Raw genomic sequence first — 21764 nt, 5'->3', positions numbered from 1 at the left:
CGTTTTATTGATCTTTCCTATTGTTTTCTTTGTTTCTATTTCATTTATTTCTGCTCTGATCTTTATGATTTCTTTCCTTCTGCTAACTTTGGGTTTTGTTTGGTCTTCTTTCTCTAGTTCCTTTAGGTGTAAGGTTAGATTGTTTACTTGAGATTTTTCTTGTTTCTTTAGGTAGGCTTGTATAGCTATAAACTTCCCTCTTAGCACTGCTTTTGCTGCATCCCATAGGTTTCGGATCCTCGTGTTTTCATTGTCATTTGTCTCTAGGTATTTTTTTATTTCCTCTTTGATTTCTTCAGTGATCTCTTGGTTATTTAGTAACGTATTGTTTAGCCTCCATGTGTTTGTGTTTTTTACGTTTTTTTCCCTGTAATTGATTTCTAATCTCATAGCATTGTGGTCAGAAAAGATGCTTGATATGATTTCAATTTTCTTAAATGTACTGAGGCTTGATTTGTGACCCAAGATGTGATCTATCCTGGAGAATGTTCCGTGCGCACTTGAGAAGAAAGTGTAATCTGCTGTTCTTGGATGGAATGTCCTGTAAATATCAATTAAATCTATCTGGTCTATTGTATCATTTAAAGCTTGTGTTTCCTTATTTATTTTCATTTTGGATGATCTGTCCATTGGTGTAAGTGAGGTGTTAAAGTCCCCCACTATTATTGTGTTACTGTCGATTTCCTCTTTTAGAGCTGTTAGCAGTTGCCTTATGTATTGAGGTGCTCCTATGTTGGGTGTATATATATTTATAATTGTTATATCTTCTTCTTGGATTGATCCCTTGATCATTATGTAGTGTCCTTCCTTGTCTCTTGTAACATTCTTTATTTTAAAGTCTATTTTATCTGATATGAGTATAGCTACTCCAGCTTTCTTTTGATTTCCATTTGCATGGAATATCTTTTTCCATCCCCTCACTTTCAGTCTGTTTGTGTCCCTAGGTCTGAAGTGGGTCTCTTGTAGACAGCACATATATGGGTCTTGTTTTTGTATCCATTCAGCAAGCCTGTGTCTTTTGGTTGGAGCATTTAATCCATTCACGTTTAAGGTAATTATTGATATGTATGTTCCTATGACCATTTTCTTAATTGTTTTGGGTTTGTTTTTATAGGTCCTTTTCTTCTGTTGTGTTTCCCACTTAGAGAAGTTCCTTTAGCATTTGTTGTAGAGCTGGTTTGGTGGTGCTGAATTTTCTTATATTTTGCTTGTCTGTAAAGCTTTTGATTTCTCCATCAAATCTGAATGAGATCCTTGCCAGGTAGAGTAATCTTGGTTGTAGGTTCTTCCCTTTCATCACTTTAAATATGTCATACCACTCCCTTCTGGCTTGTAGAGTTTCTGCTGAGAAATCAGCTGTTAACCTTATGGGAGTTACCTTGTATATTATTTGTCGTTTTTCCCTTGCTGCTTTCAATAATTTTTCTTTGTCTTTAATTTTTGCCAGTTTTATTACTGTGTGTCTCGGCGTGTTTCTCCTTGGATTTATCCTGTATGGGACTCTCTGCGCTTCCTATACTTGGGTGACTATTTCCTTTCCCATGTTAGGGAAGTTTTCGACTATAATCTCTTCAAATATTTTCTTGGGTCCTTTCTCTCTCTCTTCTCCTTCTGGGACTCCTGTAATGTGAATGTTGTTGTGTTTAATGTTGTCCCAGAGGTCTCTTAGGCAGTCTTCATTTCTTTTCATTCTTTTTTCTTTATTCTGTTTCGCAGCAGTGAAATTCCACCTTTCTGTCTTCCAGGTCACTTATCCATTCTTCTGCCTCAGTTATTCTGCTATTGATTCCTTCTAGTGTATTTTTCATTTCAGTTATTTTATTGTTCATCTCTGTTTGTTTGTTCTTTAATCCTTCTAAGTCTTTGTTAAACATTTCTTGCATCTTCTCTATCTTTGCCTCCATTCTTTTTCCAAGGTCTGAATCATCTTCACTATCATTATTCTGAATTCTTTTTCTGGAAGGTTGCCTATCTCCACTTCATTTAGTTGTCTTTCTGGGGTTTTATCTTGTTCCTTCATCTGGTACATAGCCCTCTGCCTTTTCATCTTGTCTATCTTTCTGTGAATGTGGTTTTTATTCCACAGGCTGCAGGATTGTAGTTCTTCTTGCTTCTGCTGTCTGCCCTCTGGTGGATGAGGCTATCTAAAAAGCTTGTGCACATTTTCTGATGGGAGGGAAGACACATGTTCTTAGAAAAGCTCTTGTTCTCTAAGTCCTGAAAGTTCAAGTTCCTTTTACTACAGAAAAACGCTAGATGTGCTACACCCTCAGACTACAAAGGTGAAATAATACAGTATATATAATTCTTGCTCTCAAGAAATTCACAGTGTATAAAGGGAGATGTTTATACAGACAATTAACAATGAAACATACTAACAACATACTATCATAGAAGTGTGCAGCACAAAAGCATGGGTACCATGTATACATAGTAGAGAAGCATCTAATTCTGTTTTTGAGAGGAAGGCAGATAAATTTTCATAGAGGCATTAATATTTGAGCTAAGTCTTTTATTTTTTTATTAATACCACATCAATTTGCAGTTTTACAGGAAACAAGATTCAGGTTACTTAGGCGCTACTGTACTTTTATGTTGCACGCACATACACACACACACAGTTTCATTAGTAATTTTTCACCTATAGATTTTTCTTAAAAAAACAAAAAATTCCTGTGTGGCACAAAGATCTGTCCAAATTAATCTAAACACAGCAGTAACGAAACAAAGAGCTAGGTGTGGAGGCTTCCAGTGCAGAAAAAGGTCCTTTGGAGGGGAAGCCCAAGAAAATGATCAGTACACTGACTTCCTGGGAGGGCAAAGGATGGGGATGGAGAATGCATTCCCTACTATGACATGAAATCAGTTAAACATTTCAAAAGGAAAGGGGGCTAAGAAAATAAGAAAATGGAATAAGGCAAGGGTACCTTTTACCCATCTAAATTCCTAAGTAATTTCCTCAACAAAGTAGAAAGAAAACTTCCTTCCACTACCTTCTACAGAGCTGCACTGCTTTGGGACTGTCAAAGATTGTAGCCTTTAAAGTCACCAGTGCATATTCCCTCTGGATTATCACAACTATGAGTTACAACTTGAAGGAACTCACAGATGATTTTCTTTCAAGTTTACTGAATTTTCATGTTGGAAAGGGAGGAAGACACTTAGAAGTCTCAAATGGGGATCAAAGATTCCCAGACGCCCTCCATCTGATGTCAGCGTGAACTGTTTTGTTGTCTTTTAATTGTGCATGGAGCCCGTCAACACAATTTGGCCCTGCCTGGTCACCCTTACCTAAAGCTTCTCGGAAAACACTCTCAAAAGGAGCACCCTGCGCCGTGGTAGAGGTGCCAAGACATTTTATGTGCCTGAAAATGAAAGGAACCCTCAAACAGCACACACCCAATAAGCCAGCCTCCAAGTTAAAACTCCATATGAACCACAAAATGCACTTCCCTACACTAATCTGTGGTCTCTTAACCACAGACACAATCTCCTCTCAAGCCAGCTCAGCTTTGGTCCTTAGGGTAAAATGACGAGCACAAGTTAAAAATATACCATATGAAGGAGGACGTTGTAGGGAAGAGAGAAAAGAGAAAAAGGCCTTTGTGCTTCTGTAGTTCACCTCTTGAGACTGTTTCCCTCCCCACGGACTGAGACAGGATTACAATAACTCAGTATCTGAGGAGCCCACATGCAGATTAATTTTTTTTTTGAGCTAAGTCTTAAGAATCAGTCTGTGCTCACCCAATAGATGCAAGAGGCCAGGTCATGGAGAGCCTTGATGGCCTTGTCAGTAGATTGAATTTTCTTCTTTAGGCATTATGGGGAACTCTGGGAAGAACAGAAGGACGCAATCAAAGTAACTTTGACATGATGTGTACAATGTATTGATATTTAAGATAGTGGAGGAAGAGAGAATCCTTTCCAATTTGAGTCATAGGGTCAGTTAAAGTGTTCCTTGCCTAATTTTCTTTTTCAAAGGGAATAGAGTGCTCTAAGGAAGTAGGGAGTAGATGTAGAAGAGACATGTCCCCTTTCCAGGAAGTGTCTTTTTTATCTCACCCACTTTTCTGAAGCTGCACTGTTTTGGAGGATTCCTGTTCCTGAATTCATTCTTCTGTCAAGTCAGGGGACCCATTAGGTCATCAGAAGTAGCTTGAAAAATCGGGAACTTATGAGTTAGTTTCCATGATTCTCCCTTCTACTTGTTATGTAATATCAGTGGGTCTTTAAAAGGGATGAGAAAAAAAGAAAAGGGGAGCTGATGGGCCCAGGTAAATGGACTTTCCTTAGAGAGGGAAGCCTACGTGAAGCACAGGTGGCCTAGAAGGCAGTGTAGTCTCTGACGAATAGGAAAGGAGTAATCTCTGGACTTTATTCTTCCTCTCCTGTGGCTTGCTTGGGTCCTTCTGGAAGTGTCAGTTTCCTTTGACATATTGTTCTGGATTTGGTTCAGGGATTGCAGTTATGGTTTTATTGTCCAGATCATGGTGACTTGTGATAGGGCAGTGGCCAGTTGGTGCCTCCAAATCTATGGCCATTGAGTATCCTGGTCCTGGCCTTAATTCCAGGCCTTAACTTGGCCTAACTTAACTTAGGCTCTGGGAAAGCCAGAGCTTGTTGGGCAAACACGTGGCCAAGACTGTATTACAAAATGGAAAGAGCTCAGCCACCAGGCCTTTGGGGTTTGCGGACTTATCCCAGATTCAGAGTGAACTCATGTAGCTTCTGAGGAAGGAACCCACTCTGTGTTCAGTCATTTCAGATGGCCTGTTGGAGTGACCCTTGGTAACAAACAAAGCTGGTCTTGTGGCCCTGACCCTGCATGCAGACCACTTTGGAAAGGGGGGAAAGGGTGACTGAAATTCCCAGGTAGACTTTGTCCTTTGGTTTTTGTAGCCAAATCTGGGTTCTCAACTGAAAAGCAGGGGCCAGCAAATACAGGAGGTAAGGATTCTGGGAGCTGGGCTCTGTGAACTACCCAGTTGTTCAGAGGACATCTCCCTCTCCTCCATGTCCCATGAGGTTTAGCTGACTTACAACTGAATCTACTAACCTCTCTGCCCTTTTTTTATGCTCTTTCTCTCCTTGCAGAAGGAAAGCGAGGAGCCCTTCAGGTTGTGCTCTGGCCCTTTAGGGCCCTTTTTGTTGTCAATTCTCTCCTCTCCCTCCTGAGCACAGTGTGTGTGTGTGTGTGTGTGTGTGTGTGTGTGTGTACGCATGTGTGCTTATGATCTGTGCCTCATGAGCTTTGGCTCGTGCAGCTAGTCTGTTTTTCCTGAAAGCAGTTTGTGTGCATGCTCCATGCTTGTGTGTGCTCCTGCAGACATCCCTGGAGCAGTGTGAGAATGTATGTGCCAGCATGGTGCACATTCAGTGTAGCATGTGTGTGCTTACACTTGTGCTCAGTTTGACTCCGCCAGATACTGATTGCCTTCCTCTTTTCCTACTTTGCACAGTGTGTGTCCATTTTCTACTTATTGCTGCAGATTGGCATATGCTGTAAACACTTGCTGAGCCCAGCATGCATACACACTTTGTATTTGAGAGCAGGAGTTTCTGTAGGCTTTTTGTACCTCTTGCCTGGGGCCTAAATGTGTGCTTTGTGCTTCTGAGCAGGCTTCCTAGCCTCTCTCGGAGCACAAGCTTCTGTAGACCTGTGATGTGGTTTTCCCATGCCATGTGAATGCATGGTATACTAATGCTCTGTGCCTGCAAGCACTGGTTCCTGAAGACAGTAAGGGTTTGCTTTGCCAGTGGTTCGGGCCCTAGTGAATACTGAATCCTCCCCCAGATGGGTGTGTGCACATGTTCTGTAGCTGTGTGTGCAGGATCTGTGCTCACCTATGTTTCCTCAGGTGCAAGTGGTGTCTAAGAATGTACCTCCTATAGGCACTTTGTCTAGACCTCCTCTCATTCCCCCGGCCCTCCTTCTGTGCCCTGCGTGTGCATGCTCTATGCTGTGTCTGCAGGCTTCTGCAGACCCATTGTCCACTCTAAGCACAGGAAATGTGTATGATCTGAGCTTGTGAACTCTGGCTGCCAAAGGCTTTTTTGTGACTTTGTTTCCTTAAGCCCAGTGGTTTCTGGCAAACATCTAATTCTAGGTAGGAAATAAAGATCTGCTCAGTGCGGTGACTGTTTCCAAAGGGAGGATAAGTTCTGGTTGGTAGGATCTGGGGATTTAGGGATGGGCTACCCCTCACAGGAACCTTAGGAGGCTTGATTCAACCACTTCTGGCTGCCTTTTGGGCCTGGCCCTCCCTCTACCATATCATCCCACTCATAGAACCAGGACAGCAGGCAGAAGCAGCGAAATGTGGTCATGAAGGGCTGTAGGTAGTAGACAGATAGGCTTGATTAGAGTACAGGCAACCTGAGAAGGGTCTTACTGAAAAGGGTCTTAAATCCAAAGTTCATCTTAAGCCTACTGCTGATCCAGAGTCATTCTTACCCACTTTTACATCACTCATTAACCTGTCCTACATCTCCTTTTTGTACTCTCGCCTCATTTTGTCTGTAACTTTTCCCATCTTTAGCCCTCCCAAAACTTCACCCCCTGTCCAGAGCTTAACAGCTTACTTCTGTCTCCCTTGTTCTGGAGCTCATTTGCTCAGGATAGTTAGCTGGACCCAGGTCTCAGGAGGCAGGGAAGTTGTTGGGAGTGGAGGGGTACAAGGAGGGATGGGAAACCCCAGACCCGCTAGCACTAGGTCTGTTGAGCCTAAACAGCATGGACCATTGGTTCACAGCATGGACCATTGGTTCTCTGGAGAGCCCTGGCAGCTTTGGAACTCTCTCTGTACACTGCTTGAAGGATTTGCTTTGGGTTTTTTTTACAGAAACCTTTAAAACGTGTTTTCTAACTGTTCCTTCCTTGAGTTATTTGGTGCCTCAATTTTCAACTTCTTATTGTAGAGCTCATAAAATTCACCAGAGTGATAATCCGAGTGTCTAATCTGCCCTGGGTTCTCTTGTTAAATAGAGCTTATCAAATGTAGACTGTACTCAGTGTCAGTGAGTTAGAGCTTCAAGGAACCTAGGCCAAGTCAAATCACAAGATGAGATAGGAATCCAGAAAGACCAGGTCTGACTCTGGGGCAGCCAACAGAACTTAGGAATATAGCTGGAAGAAGACTGGACTCCATGTGAAATTGTCCTTTTGCTTTAGTGAGGCGTGGAAGCCTGCATGGACCCTTCTCCTGGCTTTGGCTTACTATTATATATACCAGTGGGTTGTGTGAGGGCCTGTAAGTTCTGGCAGCTCTCACATTCCCAGTGGACCTTAGTCCTGGGATCTCTGTGAGCTTGGCCTTATATCCTCCCTGTTCACTGGGGAGAAAGGAGGTGAAGTACCACTCATTTCAGCAGCCTGCTTGTTGCCCTGGCTGATCATGGAATTGGCTTACACATCAGGCTGGTTATGTCACCACGTGGTGTATGTGACCTACACTGCTCTGAGCTTCCTACTTTATTGCTCACTGCTTGACCAAAGAAATATGGCAATCTCCTGTCTCTCCCAGGATCTAACTTTTTTTCCTCTCTCTCTCTTTAAAGATTGCAGATGATGGTGATACCTCTTTGCCCCAGTGGCTCCCAGAAGGGTAAGTGTTGTACTACAAGGTTTCTGTGGATCTTATGCTGCTTCTAGCTTTTCCCTTGGGAAGCAGGAGAAACAGCTTCATCAGCTGGATTCTGGGGAAGGAAGAGATTCCACTGTAGAGACTGCTTGGTTCTCTGGGGCAGAGGAGAGAACTCTGCAGACTGATTCCTCAGAGACAGAAGAGAGAGCTTTGCAGGGGAGGGAACTTTGGGGCTTCCCTATCCTTACCTCTGGAATTTCTGATGTATTGCATCATAGTGGTGATATACCCTTTATGTATGGGAATGAGCAAACTAGAAACACATCTGCGTTTAGAGACAGTTTCCTTCTATTCCACTGTTGATAGTGTCGCTGATTAGATTACTCCCTGGGCTCCATCCTGCTTCAGCTGTTGTGAGTCACCTACTTATTCCATTCCACTGTAGTGAAGACGTAAGTAGCATCCCGTAGGAGCTCTGTGTGTTCTGTCTGTCTGGGAGTTTCAGACCCATGTGATCGCACCAGAGAGGCATTTCAAACTGCTCGACTGCTGCCTGTAACTCACTGACTGTGCTTGAGAGAGAAGAGCGCTTAAGCGCCTGCGCCACCCACACCCGCACATACACTCCTCAGGAGCGTGAGAACGTTCCTTCCCTCCTTGTCCCACGAAGGCCTTCGGACATCAAAATGCTCAGTGGCTGCCTCCTCTTCCTCGTCACCAGGGAAGAGAAGAGATTAGATCATAAAGTTATCTACTATATTTTTAAGTGCTCCTTTTCCTTGTGATTTGTCTTTTATATAGCAAGAGCTAAACATGTGAAAGAGCCACCCTTCTTTTGTCAAAAGCTCACTTGTGTTGCAAAAAAAAACTTCTCGGCTTAAGGAGTGCATTTTATAGTTTTCAGAATTAGCAAAAAACTTGTGGCACCAGTTGCTTCTTCAACAGCCCTTCTTCAGGGCTTTAGCTTTTTTCTTCAAATACTTTTAAAATCCATACATGCCAGTGGAACATATCCAGGCTATTTTTGAATGGAGCCATGCAGTGATTTTCTAAATGCCTCCCTGTTGTCTTCTTTCCCATCCTTCAGCTTAGTCCTTGGAAGTTGTCACAAGTTTCGATCTACCATAGGTGTGGTAGTCTCATTGAGAACAAAGTTCACTGCCTGTATTCAGGAAGCTAGATTATTAGAAATCAGCATATCGGGTTGCCTGTTCCAATTCCTGGTCTTGACCCAATTTGTGGCTCCATTTTTGACCTATATAGCTGGCAGTACACACTTATTCTTCTGTGACATTTCTCTTTTCAGACCAGCTGTGGTGTACAACCCAGCCACCCTGATTTCCCCACCTCGTTGCTTTCATTAAAACCAAGTACATGAGTTATTTTAATTGAAGCTCAGAATAGCTTCCAAAAGGTCAGAGAGGTTTTATAGTTCATCCTCCTCATTTTATGGAAGTGACACCAGGACCCAAAGAGAGGAAGTAAGTTTGGCAGAGGACATGTAGTGAACTAGTAGAAGAGTTGGGGATGAAATCCAGATTATCTCAAGGTGAGAAGGGTGTTCTTTTGGGGAAATTCTCTGTATTTTTATTGCATATTGTTATGGAGGAACAGACAAACAACAACAAAATTAGTAAGTATAGAAAAGGTATAAAAGTTTTAGAAATCTCAAATTTCTCCAGCTGTAATTTTTTCCTGGTCCCTGTTGATGTGACCATAGGGCTAGGCCAGACTCTGAGGCACTTTGCTGTTTCCTTCTTAAATGGTCTTTTTTCCCCCAAATGATCTTTTGGAAGTCTCTCATCCACTTCCCCTGCCTCCATTTGATTATGCAGGCTCCTCTTTCCGTGGAGACCCTTTTTCTTCAGGAGGCTTGGATAGGCAGAACTAGTGACTCTTTTACTCAGGTTGGAGAAGGTCTCCTTCTACATGTTATTGTTTGTCAGTCTTGCTCACCTAGGCAGCAGCTTTTCTATAGAGCTCTTCCTGTGGGCTCTGTTCTAGTACAGGTCAGCAAAGACTTATCTTGAGTCTGGCCTGAGTGTAAGGAGGAGCTATCTTAACCACCAATTCCCACCTTGCTTTCTTGAGCACAAGGGCCTTCAAATAAACAAAGGAGCCTTGGACTGGCACAGTGGGATAAAAGAGCTCTCAATCCTTGGCTAAAACCTCAGAAGGAGACACTGAGAGCAGATTCCATTGTTTGTCATCCCATGGCTTTATTTCACTCACTTTCTGTCCTCCTTACCCCTCTTAAAGGCACACGGTGGAGGTCAGTTCATCTTCCTCTGAGGAGAAGATGAGCAAGGAGGATGGAACATTGAACTGCCAGTAACTCAAGGTGAGACTAAAGGTCCTGATATATTTTCTTCTCTCCTCAGGCCAGCTGGAGGGCTCTATGGCATTGACAGCATGCCAGATCTACGCAGAAAGAAGCCACTGCCACTTGTCAGCGATCTGGTGAGTAAGGACTCTTGTGAAGGCTTAGGCTGTAGCCTTGGGATATCCCCCATTGGGACTTGGCAAGCTTTCAGGACTGGAAGTGGGGCCTTTAGTGACAAATATTAGTCTGATGATCAATCATTTAAAGCTTTACTGAGACTTCGTGATGGCTTCAGTAGGACCTTACATTACCTCACTCCCTTGTCAGAGCCCCAGGTTCTTCATTAGCTGAAGCTCCTACTAGAACATTTGTAGCTTGGACCCTCAAAGCTGGGCTCCAGGGTCATCTTCTAGTTATTCATCTCCTCTAGGTATCTCTATAGCCTTCTCTGATGACCTGTAATGGAAACATCCTCTGGTCCTGACCTAGATAATTGAGATTCGTGTGTGATGGGCATGACAAATGTGACTCCTTCTTGGAGGTCAAGTGAAGTCTCCCAAGACATAGGTTTTCTAGACTATCTCTGTACCCTCATGTCTAGCATTGGGAGGTAGTGATAACAATTTGTGGAATTGAATTGATACAGGCTTAGGAGTTAAAGCTGATCTCAGGACCTCCAGCATGACCAGAAGCTCCTATCTGGGCTCATACCTCCTAAGGCAGAATCAGCTCAAGGAATTTTCTGTAGTTTAGTGAGTAGTGGGGGTAGAGTGGTACCCAGGTCATCTCAGAGTCTCAGAGCCAGATATTCAGTAAGACTTGAACCCTTTTTCTTATTACCATTTTCTACTCCTATTTTCTTCTTTTTTTCTCCGTATTCAGTCTATTTTGTTTTTTCTATCCACTCCTTTTTTGATTTTTCCTCCTTACTGTGCTCTTTTTTCTCCACCAGTTTCTCCCTACTTAATTGACTGAGTAGAAGTATCCTCTGCCATTTTCTCTTCATCATTTCTTTCTTTCCTTCTTCTTCCCCCTGCTATTTGTATCTTTCCCTTTTTCCTCCTTTCTAATGCACCTCTTTTCCCACCAACTCTTCATCAAGCTGGTTGGATGAAGATAAATTCTGATGTCATCTCTTCTTTATTATGTCTTTCATTGTCTTTCATCTCCTCTTTTTTCTCTTCTTCCTTTCTTTTCTTCCTACTTTTTCTCATCTTCTCCCTCCTTGCTCACCAGCTTTTTTTTGTTTAACTGATTGGATAGCAGTATCTTATTCACTTCTTGTTTCCCCTCCTCTGTCTTTTAACTTTGCCCATATTTCGCTTTATGGCATAACTCGCCTTCTAGGCCTTGGGCCCTGGTCTGTCTGGGTTGAAGACAGTTTTTAGCGGCTAGAGGCAGAGGGGGTTGGGACATGTTTCCTACTTTGGACTATAGGGAAGAAACCTCTCAGTTGTCTCTGAAAGCTTTCATGCCCTTGTGGGGCTTTAACATCATGTTGTTCCTTTCTCTGCTCTCCTCTGCACAGGCTATGGTAAGTGTCTCCAGAGCCCCTTTCTGTGCTTTATAAGAGTCCATATCCCAAGCCACCTGGGCACATCCCAACTGTTCTGCCCGCTTAGGCTGATACAGTGACTTCTGTCTGCCTAGTGTCCCTGCTTTAGGGAAACCATGTGCCTCTCCAGGGGCTGTCCCTGAAGCTTGGGCTTGGCAGATTCATGGGCCCCTCTATATAAGAGCCTGGCTAGCAGGGCATCATAGCTGTCACATTTAACCCCCTACCCTGCTTGATTTCAATGAGGCTACATTGCCCCTTTCACTTTCAAGTGCCCTGTTCATTTGGGCTTTTGGCCTCCACAGCTTCCTGGGATTGTGTGGGCAGGGGGTGGTACCAGAGAATAGAGGATATAGTATAGAATCATAGTTCCCAGTGATGGTTCTTGACTGTGACTCTGTCAGAGTTGTGTGTCTATCCTATTCTTAATGACCTGTTTCGGACTGTAATTCTAAACTTTTCATTTTCCTTTGCCTTCCTTTAAACAAGGAGTTTCTGTGGGGTCAGATACCTAAAAACTCTTTGGATGATAGGTACCCTGAGAGAAGTGCTGTTCTGTCATTGTTAGAACAGTCCCTGAGGGCCTTGGATTTGGATATTGACCTCAGGTGCTTATTACCTATTATCCATGGCAATCCCCTGTGAATGACAGTAAAAATAGAGAGAACATAGTGAGTTATCATCAAATAGCTTTGGTCACTGAAACTCCCTCCCCAGGGCTTTGCCTAGCCCTTGGTAGTAGCCAGGGCTGACAATAAATCTTCTCTCACAGTCATTGGTCCAGTCCCGGAAGGCAGGAATTACTTCTGCAATGGCTACACGCACCTCTCTCAAGGATGAAGAGCTGGTAAGTGACCCATGGGCTTTCAAGAGTCCACTGGCCTATGGTCCAGTGAACATCTCTGTAGCCAAACTTACTGGGAACTCAAAAGTGTTGGGCACACTCTGTTAATGAAACAGATAGCATCAAGTTTTCTACACTGGGAGAGGCAAGGGTCCAGACCAGGGGTAAACCTTAATCTCACGTTGGAGTATGTGACCACCAGTGTCAGGGTTTTATGGTAAGCCTAGTACCCTTTGTTTCTCTAAAAAAGCCTGAATACTGGGACAAGGCTCAGGCCCAGCATTCAGGTCAGACCTATCTTGGATGACCAGGAGCACATGATGTGGAGGGCTTCTTTCTGCCAGGTTGGGCTGTGGGCTGGGCCAAGCTAAAACATCTCCTCAATTGCCAGAGGAGAAACTGGGGTCTTGAGAGCCCTGCAAGGGTCTTAGTTCTGGTATCTCCCAGCAGAGAACTGAAGTCGCTGGTGGGTGATGGGATATGTGTCTTTCAGAAATCCCATGTGTATAAGAAAACCCTGCAGGCCTTAATCTATCCCATCTCGTGCACCACACCCCACAACTTTGAGGTCTGGACGGCCACTACCCCGACCTACTGCTATGAGTGTGAAGGCCTGCTCTGGGGCATTGCCCGGCAGGGCATGCGCTGCAGCGAGTGTGGAGTCAAGTGTCACGAGAAGTGCCAGGACCTGCTCAATGCCGACTGCCTGCAGCGTGAGTGTCCCTGTGGGGTGACGGGTGGGGAACATGGGCAGCAGGGCCTCTCCAAAATAGTCTGGCAACAAAGAGCTAGGGTGGCTGGGACATCATCCCTCTATTCTACCTGATTCTGAAGTTCTTTCCTTTTTAGAGAAAGTAGGGTCCTAAGTCAAGAGACATTGCCATTCCAAATAACAGGTCTTGTAGCACTCTCTTAAGCACCTTTAGGAAAAATCCGTTGAGCTTTCTATGGTCCTCTGATGGAGATAAAAATCCCTTCCAGGATTCAGATGATCCCAGAGGCTATGCTTGAGTGTTGTACACACCATGGTGGCCATATTGCCCAAATGACTAGAGCATGTTTAATCAGCCCAAATGACTAGAGCATGTTTAAAACTAATGAGAAGAGAGAGTTCTGTGAGGTTCTAGGCCTCACAGAGGAACCTCCTGAGGTCTAGACCCTAGGACTCAGGGAAGCTGGAATTTATTCCTTGCTTATAGTTGGAGCATTTAGACAACAGTGCCAAGAACAGAAGTTTCAAATGGATTAGGCAGAGGTCCAGATGGAGAATGTGCCACACTCCCAAGGCCCTTGCTAAATATGTGACTTGTGCTCCCATCATAGAATGGGGAAAACAGGAGCAGGAAAAGCAACAAGTCTCTGTCACAGGAAGTGGTAGCACTCCAAGTTCTTACCTCCTTGCTCCACTCCTGCTGGGCTTGCACTGCTATAGCTAGACCCCAGGAAGAGCAGGGGTAGGGGATGTGGGATGTGGAAAAGTATTTTCTCGCCCCTCCAGGTCTTCAGGTGTTACTCAGAGCCAAGCCATAGCAATGAAAGCTTCAAGGATTGTGGTAGGAGAAAGGAAGGTCGCCTTTAGACTCACAGCACTTCATTATCCCAAGGAAAGATATGTGACATAAAAGGGGCCCAGGAAGAAGCCTCGAGGAATTGTTGACTTAAAATGTCTTTCTTTGAAGAATGCTAGATTGGTGTCAGTGGCATGGCTATAGTAGACATGAAGAGACAGGCAGAACATAGCAGAAGTTGGGTGCTGGTGATGACTTTGCCCAAATCCATCATGAGGGGGCGACAAGCACAGGTGCCAGCAGGCCCCTGCTTTAATTGCGAGAACTAGCAACTGGCTGCATAGGCTGCTTGCTGGAAGCCTCTGAAATGGTGCTCTGTAGCCAGGGTGTCCATCTTCCCTTTAAGAACCTTTCAGAGGTCCCAGTCCAGGTAAATAGCATTACATGGGATATGCTAAATGGCAAGAGTAGGTTGCAGCCCAGGTCATTTTTCATTTATCAGAAAATATCTTCTGACTAAGGCTTCTGTGAAGCACAGAGTGGAATTAAATGCCCTTCTGTAGGCTTCACTGGACAGAAAACCTGCTTTCCATCCTCCCAGGGTTAGGCTGCAGATGTTGACCTTTGTCCTTTGCTCCAAGTTTTGTAGTTAAGGCCTAAGTCTTTGGAGACTGGAGAGAGGTTAAGAGCCAGTCTGAAGGACCAATAACGGAAGGATGGGTCCTCTGCCCTGAGAAGCCTGGTTGGTGAAATACACTGGAGGAGTCTGTGTTCTGCTATAATCCTTAGGACAGCAGAGGAAGCTTACTGACCTTTGAGATGAGCTGGCTGGGGTCATGGCTGGTGAAAATGGCCCTTGGCCTTGCCAGGATAATAATGATGGTAACAATAATAGGGACTGTTTATTACTCAATAAATAAAGCATCTAGCCCAGTGCTAGATGGCAGGCACTGGGCTAGATGCTTTATATATGCTATCTAATATAATGCTTATTACAAATCCTGAGAGATAAGTGACATTCTCTTCTCTTAGAAGAAGCCTACTTACCCAGCAGGGAGTAGTGGAGTCAGGATTTGAACTCAAGTCTGTCTGATACCAAAGGCCATACTTTTCTTACCATACCACACTATTTTCTGAGATTAAAGACACTGGAGCCATGGGGCAGAACCCAGCTATGTGCTGTGACGAATTCTGAGATCTGTATCATGGCTTGGCATTCGGATGAGATTGGTGGAGTTGTTGTGCCCATCCACAACCCCTCCCTGATAACTGGGATACCCATTTTGATATTTTGGCCTTAGACTTGGAGGGTATCTCTCAACAAGCATGCAGATGGAAGAAAGACAAAGACAACTGCAGACTGAGCTACATTTTTTGTTTTTCTTTTTTGATGAAAAATTCAACATATATCTAAATAGAGAGACTAGAATAATACACCCCCATAACGATGATCAACTTTTTGCTACTCTTTGAGTTGCGTTTTAAACTCCACTGGCTAGGCATTAAACTCTAGCAGGCCCCACAGAGATCAGCTTTTCCCAGAGACATACCAGTGTCTTCCTAAGCTTCTCCCACTGCTCAGTGACCTCTCCCAGGCCCCATTCTTCATCCTGATCCTTGGTCTGGTAGGTGGCCTGTTGGTTACCCTACTTTCTGTCTCTGGCCATTCTTCAGGGGCTGCAGAAAAGAGCTCTAAACATGGAGCGGAAGACCGGACACAGAACATTATCATGGCCATGAAGGACCGCATGAAGATCCGAGAGCGGAATAAGCCGGAGATCTTTGAAGTTATCCGGGATGTCTTCAGTGTGAGCAAAGTTGCCCATGTGCAACAGATGAAAACAGTGAAGCAGAGTGTGCTGGATGGCACCTCCAAATGGTCGGCCAAGATTACCATAACTGGTGAGCAGGCCAGAGTTTGAGAGGACAGGAGGGCCTTGGCTATGAGGAGGAGCCTGGGGAAGAAGCATCCTGAGTGTGAGGGAGCAGGGGCTGGGGAGAAGGAGCACAGAATGAAGGAAGAGGGAGGGCCTCATTGTTCATCACTGCCCCTCTCCTAGACTCTGATGCCAGGGGGCGCTGGGAGAGGCAAGACTGGCACCTGCAAACAATATGAATGACTGTTACAAGGATTTGGTAACAGTCTGATATTATAGACTTGGTTAACAGTTTGATATTATAAGAGCAGGGAGGGTGGGGGTAAGGGGACAGGCAGGAGATCAGTGAATAGTTAACCAGTGATTTACTAACTGGGTGGATATGGCTGAAGCAAGCATGTATCAGAGCAGATAAGGACCTATTGGGGTAAGTGTAGGGGTAAGTGGTCAGTTAGGGTCCAGTGGGGAGGTAGGATTCTTGGGCTAGGCTTTGAGGGAAAGCCTCGTGGCTTAGGGCTAAGGATAAATGTGGAGGAGTGAGAAAATCTGCTCCTGTGCAAGGAGCAGACAGAGGCTGCTCTAAGATGGGAAATATGAGTCATACTTTGGAGGGCTTATGACTTCTGGAGTGTACTCTGAAGCCTCCTTCTATGTGCATTTGGGTTGCAGTGGTGTGTGCCCAGGGCCTACAAGCCAAGGACAAGACAGGATCCAGTGACCCTTATGTGACTGTGCAAGTGGGCAAAACCAAGAAGCGTACCAAGACCATTTTTGGGAACCTGAATCCTGTCTGGGAGGAGAAGTTCCATTTGTAAGTCATAGTGGCCTTTGTCTTACCTGGGACTGTGTATATTTTGGGAGCAGCATTAAATCTCATTGTTCTGGGCTTGGGGTCTAAGAGAGATGGGTCAGAGGCAGTGGAGAAAACCCATTTCTCATATACTTCAATTGGGTAGCAGCTATTCTTTCTCTGGGTTTCTTCTCATGGACTATTGTATCAGGGTTACTGTACCCAAGCCCTGTCTTAACTAGGGCTATTAAAGGGGCCTTTGGGTGTCCCATACTGCTTTTTCTAGTGCTAGGAAGATTTTATTGTACTACTGCTGAGTGACAGAACCAGGGACTGCCCACCCAACTGTGTACCTTCCAGCCCTGCCATCCTGCCTAGGAAGGGTTAGTCTCTTCTAGGGAGTGGGGAGGGAACATCTTTGTCCTACAACTGGATAATTCTGGCTTGAAGATGGAAACCTGGGATTTGGAGAATTTTCGATTTTCCTTAAGGGCTCTGCTTTTCTTTCTGCCTCAGCTTTCACTCCCTACTCCTTTATTCATTATCTCACTTTTTTATAGACTATTTCATATGACAATGAGGGATGGTTGTTGAAAAATGGCAAGCTCTAGCCGAGGACTTGGACTAATGTCTGGTAAATCCAGATGCTTTGTCACAGCCCCTAATGCCTAGGACCAGGACTTTGAATCAGCCAGGCAGGCAGCTTATGTAGAGACCTTTTTGTGTTGGCTCCTTGGAAGGGGATTGGGGAAAGGGATTGGGGCCTATAAAATCAGTCTCTAATCCAGAGGCAGTAGTTACTGGGGGGAGCACTTGTTTTTCAAGAAGCTGAATGGTTCCTGCTTGAATATTACCTATGATTAATTCTAAATGAATTGGCTCTATAGTCAATTTTGCCCACTTTTATCATTTAGCAAGCAATTTGTATTCTGTATTAGACACTATACATGATGTTGTGTATCGAAAAATGTATAAGACAATCTCTGACTTCAAGAGGCTGATTGATGATTTGTCTATTATTTTTCAGAAGACCAGTAGCTATGCTATAATATTTTAATGGAATGTGCAAAGATATTATGAGAACATAGGGTAAGGAGCAGCAGATTCTGCCAAGTACAACTTTTGGATAAGGCAACAGGGATCCAGAAAGCAACTGCTGGGGAAGGAGAGAGTGAGGGAGGAACCTGGGCAAACTACCTCCTCCAAAGCAAACACCATAGAGGAAATGATAATTCAAGTGGATATTAAAGAATGATAAAAATTCACCAAGCTCTTTTTCGTGGCGCCTCGGAGGCGGTCGGCCGCTTCAGAATGAAGCTGAACATCTCTTTCCCGGCCACTGGCTGCCAGAAACTCATTGAAGTGGACGATGAACGAAAACTTCGTACCTTTTATGAGAAGCATATGGCCACAGAAGTTGCTGCTGACGCTCTGGGTGAAGAATGGAAGGGTTATGTGGTCCGAATCAGTGGTGGGAACGACAAACAGGGTTTCCCCATGAAGCAGGGTGTCTTGACCCATGGCCGAGTCCGCCTGCTACTGAGTAAGGGGCATTCCTGTTACAGACCAAGGAGGACTGGAGAAAGAAAGCGCAAATCTGTACGGGGTTGCATTGTGGATGCCAATCTGAGCGTTCTCAATTTGGTCATTGTAAAAAAAGGGGAGAAGGATATTCCTGGACTCACTGATACTACTGTGCCTCGTCGCCTGGGGCCCAAAAGATCTAGCAGAATCTGCAAACTTTTCAATCTCTCTAAAGAAGATGATGTCCGCCAGTACGTTGTGAGAAAGCCCCTAAACAAAGAAGGTAAGAAACCTAGGACCAAAGCACCCAAGATTCAACGTCTTGTTACTCCACGTGTTCTGCAACACAAATGTCGGCGAATTGCTCTGAAGAAACAGCGTACTAAGAAAAATAAGGAAGAGGCTGCAGAATATGCTAAACTTTTGGCCAAGAGAATGAAGGAGGCCAAAGAAAAACGCCAGGAACAGATTGCCAAGAGACGGAGGCTGTCCTCCCTGAGAGCTTCTACTTCTAAGTCTGAGTCCAGTCAAAAATGAGATGTTCTAAGAGTAACAAATAAATAAGATCAGACATCAAAAAAAAAAAAAAAAAAGAAAAGAAATTCACCAAGCACATTCTTAGACAGATGGGGGTGTTAGGTAGAAAGCTAAAGCATATATGACCAGATGGACTTACCATGAACATTTAACACCTTTAGGAACTTCATATAGGATTCTGGGAGGCAACTAGCAGCTGCTTCCTAGGGCTCTGCGGCATCCGTCTGGCTGTTTTCTGTTGGTTTTGTTGGTACAGCTAGCTGATAGGAACTCAGAATTGTCCCTAATTACTCCTCCCCTCCTCGCTTTTGTCCCAGGGCAATAAGGACTGGATAATGGTATGTAGAGAGCCACCCAAGCTAAGGAATGAAGAGCCATTTGCTGGGATAGCCTGACTCACTTGGGACTTGAGTACCACTGTTCTTTGACTCCTTCTCTTCCTCTGCAGGGCCTCAAGTGCAGCTGATAGAGCTTTGGGAGGGAATTGGAAGTAATAAGAGTGGGGGCTCCTGGGTCTCTTCGTAACAGAGCCTTCCTAATTCTTTCACAGTGAGTGCCACAACTCTTCTGACCGCATTAAGGTACGTGTGTGGGATGAGGATGATGACATCAAGTCAAGAGTAAAGCAGCGGCTAAAGCGAGAGTCTGATGATTTCCTTGGCCAAACCATCATTGAGGTTCGAACACTGAGTGGCGAGATGGACGTCTGGTACAACTTGGGTGAGGAAGCAGGACCAGAGAAAGTTTCTGGGAAGGGAGAGCATGAATGGGGAACCTGGGGAAACTCCTATGTACCAAAACCACCACTCAGTCCCCAAAGCATACCTCTATACAGAGCCTTGCCTTCCCTACAGGGAACCGACCATGCATAGAGATGGGGGACAGAGGAGTGGGGATGTCTGGAACTCACTCTGGCTGGACATTTTCCAGATTTCAGAAGGCCTTTTTATCTTCATACTCAGCCCTAATGCCTTTAGTCCCTTGAGCACTTCTTTTCTCCCACCCAGCCAGTTCTGGGGTATTTGTGGACTATATGGTCACTGGAATGAGTTCACCTATTAGGTGAACACTTGGGTCAGTGCCTCCTTTTCCTTGGGTTAAGCCAGGTTGGGGGCTGTCTATGCTGTCTGCAGTTGCATTGGTGTCAATTTCCAGTCTTCTTTCCTTCCTAGAGAAGAGGACAGACAAATCAGCCGTCTCAGGAGCTATCCGACTACAAATCAATGTGGAGATCAAGGGGGAGGAGAAGGTAGCCCCGTATCATGTGCAGTATACGTGTCTCCATGAGGTGAGCCAGCTCTTGGTAGATGGGATGCCAGAAAGCAATGTTGGGAGGGGCCTTTGACAATAAGTAGGATTGCTAGATGGTTGAAGATCTGGAGCCTACTTTTATTTTATTCTTGGCTCACTGTGCTACCCTGGACAGCCCACATAAGAGTCGCAGCCTCAGTTCTCTTTCACTAATGTGAGAACAGCCTACTGGGGCCACAGGAGTTACTGAGCAATGACTTGAAGGACAGAATTTCTATGGAACCCTATCCACATTCTCCTGGCCTTTACCAGCAGGGTTTTTTTCCTCCAACATATATTTGAGTCTTTAATATCAATATATATTTTACTCTGTCTTCTACAGAACCTCTTCCATTACCTCACAGACATTCAGGGCAGTGGAGGAGTCCACATCCCTGAGGCTCGAGGAGACGATGCGTGGAAGGTGTACTTTGATGAGACTGCCCAAGAAATTGTGGATGAATTTGCCATGCGCTATGGCATCGAGTCCATATATCAGGCCATGACGTAAGGCTCCCCTGGGGCTCTAGGAAATGGCTACTAACATTTAGAGTAGCTAACAATGGAGGTACACTGACAGAGTGGACAGGTCTTTAGTGGGGTAGTATACAGTGATTCATTGCTTTCCTCTCTGAGCTGGGTAGGGTGGATCTGTGCAAAGAGAGTATATGTATAAAAGGAGTGTGTTTATCAGTAACTCAGGGAGAAGGTGTTTGTCTGTCTACCCCAGAGTTCACAGGTAGGAAGAGAAAAGGGCATGGGAGGGTATACAAGGACAGACTTGCCCAAACATCACCGGCCTGAGCAGACAGGGTATGTGTGCTCAGGTATATGTGTGTGACAGACAAGCTTTCATAAACTGGCCTGGGAGTCGGAAAGAGCACTGAACTGTAGGGAAAGCAGCTGTGTCTGCAGTTGACCAAGACTCCTATAAAAGAAATTCCCACCTACTATGAGAAGAGGTGTAGTCTGTGTACTGGAGAGGCTGCCATTAGAAGCAGCACTAGGTAAGCAGAGGGTAGCTGGTGCCCTGGCTGTGCTTCATTTATTCTACAAACTTTTACTTAGTTCCTTCTGTGTGTCATACGTTGTGCCACATGCTGAGAACACAAAGATGAATGAGATGGGGCCTCTGTGCTTGGGGAACTCAGTCTAGCAGGAGAGACAGACCAGTAAACAAACAATTACAATATAATATAATAAGTGCTATAGTAGAAGTAATCACAGTGTATTATGAGAGCGTCTAAATTTTAGGGGAGGCCTGTGAAGAAAGCTGTTGAAGAGTTGACACTTGAAATACAGAAAAGGAGGAAGGATATTTCTGGTAGAGCATGTGCAGGGATACCAATATACAACAGAGCATAGACTATTCAAAGAATTACAAGAAGTTTAGTTTAGATGGAAGAAACATGTTGAGGATTGAGGTTGGAGAATGGGCACTCTGCCATTCTTACTCTGTTCACTCTCCCTGGATGAGCTCATTCAAGCCTATGACCTCAGTCACTACTTCTGAGCTTAGGACTCCCAGATCTCTTTCTCCAGACCAGATCTTTTCCTGAGTTTCAGATCCATTTTCATTTGCTTCCTGGCTATTCTCATAGGCATTGCAAACTCAACATGACCAAAATCCAAATCAACATTATCTCCACCAAATCTATTCTTCCTATATTCCCTATTTTAGTAAATGGAACAATTTATTACACAGTTATCCAAACAGAAATTTAGGAGTCAGCCTAAACATTTCTTTCATACTACCACCATTCAATCAGTCTCTAAAACCTCTAGATTCTACTTCCTAAAAATGTTTTTAATCTATTAGTATTGCTATAGCTCAGTAATAATGATAATAATAATAACAGCAACAACAACTCCTATGTACCATTTCCTTATGTGCCAGGCACTGGTCTAAGTAATTTATGAATGTTAACTCATT

At 44.4% G+C, this 21764-nt stretch overlaps 1 protein-coding gene, 1 long non-coding RNA gene and 1 pseudogene across 8 annotated transcripts in view; 2 read left to right on the top strand and 1 right to left on the bottom strand.

Annotated features, from left to right (window-relative positions):
* Window positions 1-4800, bottom strand: part of LOC309663862 — a 113562-nt gene extending 108762 nt beyond the window's left edge. Inside the window, exon 1 of the long non-coding RNA XR_014265504.1 lies at window positions 3745-4800. This is a non-coding gene — a long non-coding RNA (uncharacterized lncRNA). The remainder of the gene's footprint in view (window positions 1-3744) is intronic.
* UNC13B (unc-13 homolog B) overlaps window positions 1-21764 on the top strand; it is a 243211-nt gene that overhangs the window by 199701 nt on the left and 21746 nt on the right. For 3 of the 6 annotated variants that reach the window (XM_082468359.1, XM_082468356.1, XM_082468358.1), the window contains 9 exons: window positions 7558-7604; window positions 9965-10043; window positions 12234-12308; window positions 12799-13018; window positions 15488-15715; window positions 16360-16501; window positions 19092-19261; window positions 19714-19829; window positions 20175-20338. In XM_082468359.1, coding sequence (XP_082324485.1) covers window positions 7558-7604; window positions 9965-10043; window positions 12234-12308; window positions 12799-13018; window positions 15488-15715; window positions 16360-16501; window positions 19092-19261; window positions 19714-19829; window positions 20175-20338 — 1241 coding nt within the window. Of the gene's footprint in view, window positions 1-4899; window positions 4948-5094; window positions 5118-7557; window positions 7605-9964; window positions 10044-12233; window positions 12309-12798; window positions 13019-15487; window positions 15716-16359; window positions 16502-19091; window positions 19262-19713; window positions 19830-20174; window positions 20339-21764 lie in introns of all 6 variants that reach the window. The other 3 variants (XM_082468357.1, XM_082468355.1, XM_082468360.1) reach the window with 2 other exon arrangements.
* On the top strand, window positions 17717-18606 carry LOC309663848 (small ribosomal subunit protein eS6 pseudogene; annotated as a pseudogene). The gene has a single exon. The product of its transcript is annotated as a small ribosomal subunit protein eS6 pseudogene (transcript).

This window comes from Balaenoptera physalus, assembly GCF_965194825.1.
Source record: "Balaenoptera physalus genome assembly, chromosome: 7".
Taxonomy (NCBI): Eukaryota; Metazoa; Chordata; class Mammalia; order Artiodactyla; family Balaenopteridae; genus Balaenoptera; species Balaenoptera physalus.
The sequence above is the reverse complement of the archived record's forward strand: the minus strand, read 5'-3'. Positions and strand labels throughout refer to the sequence as shown.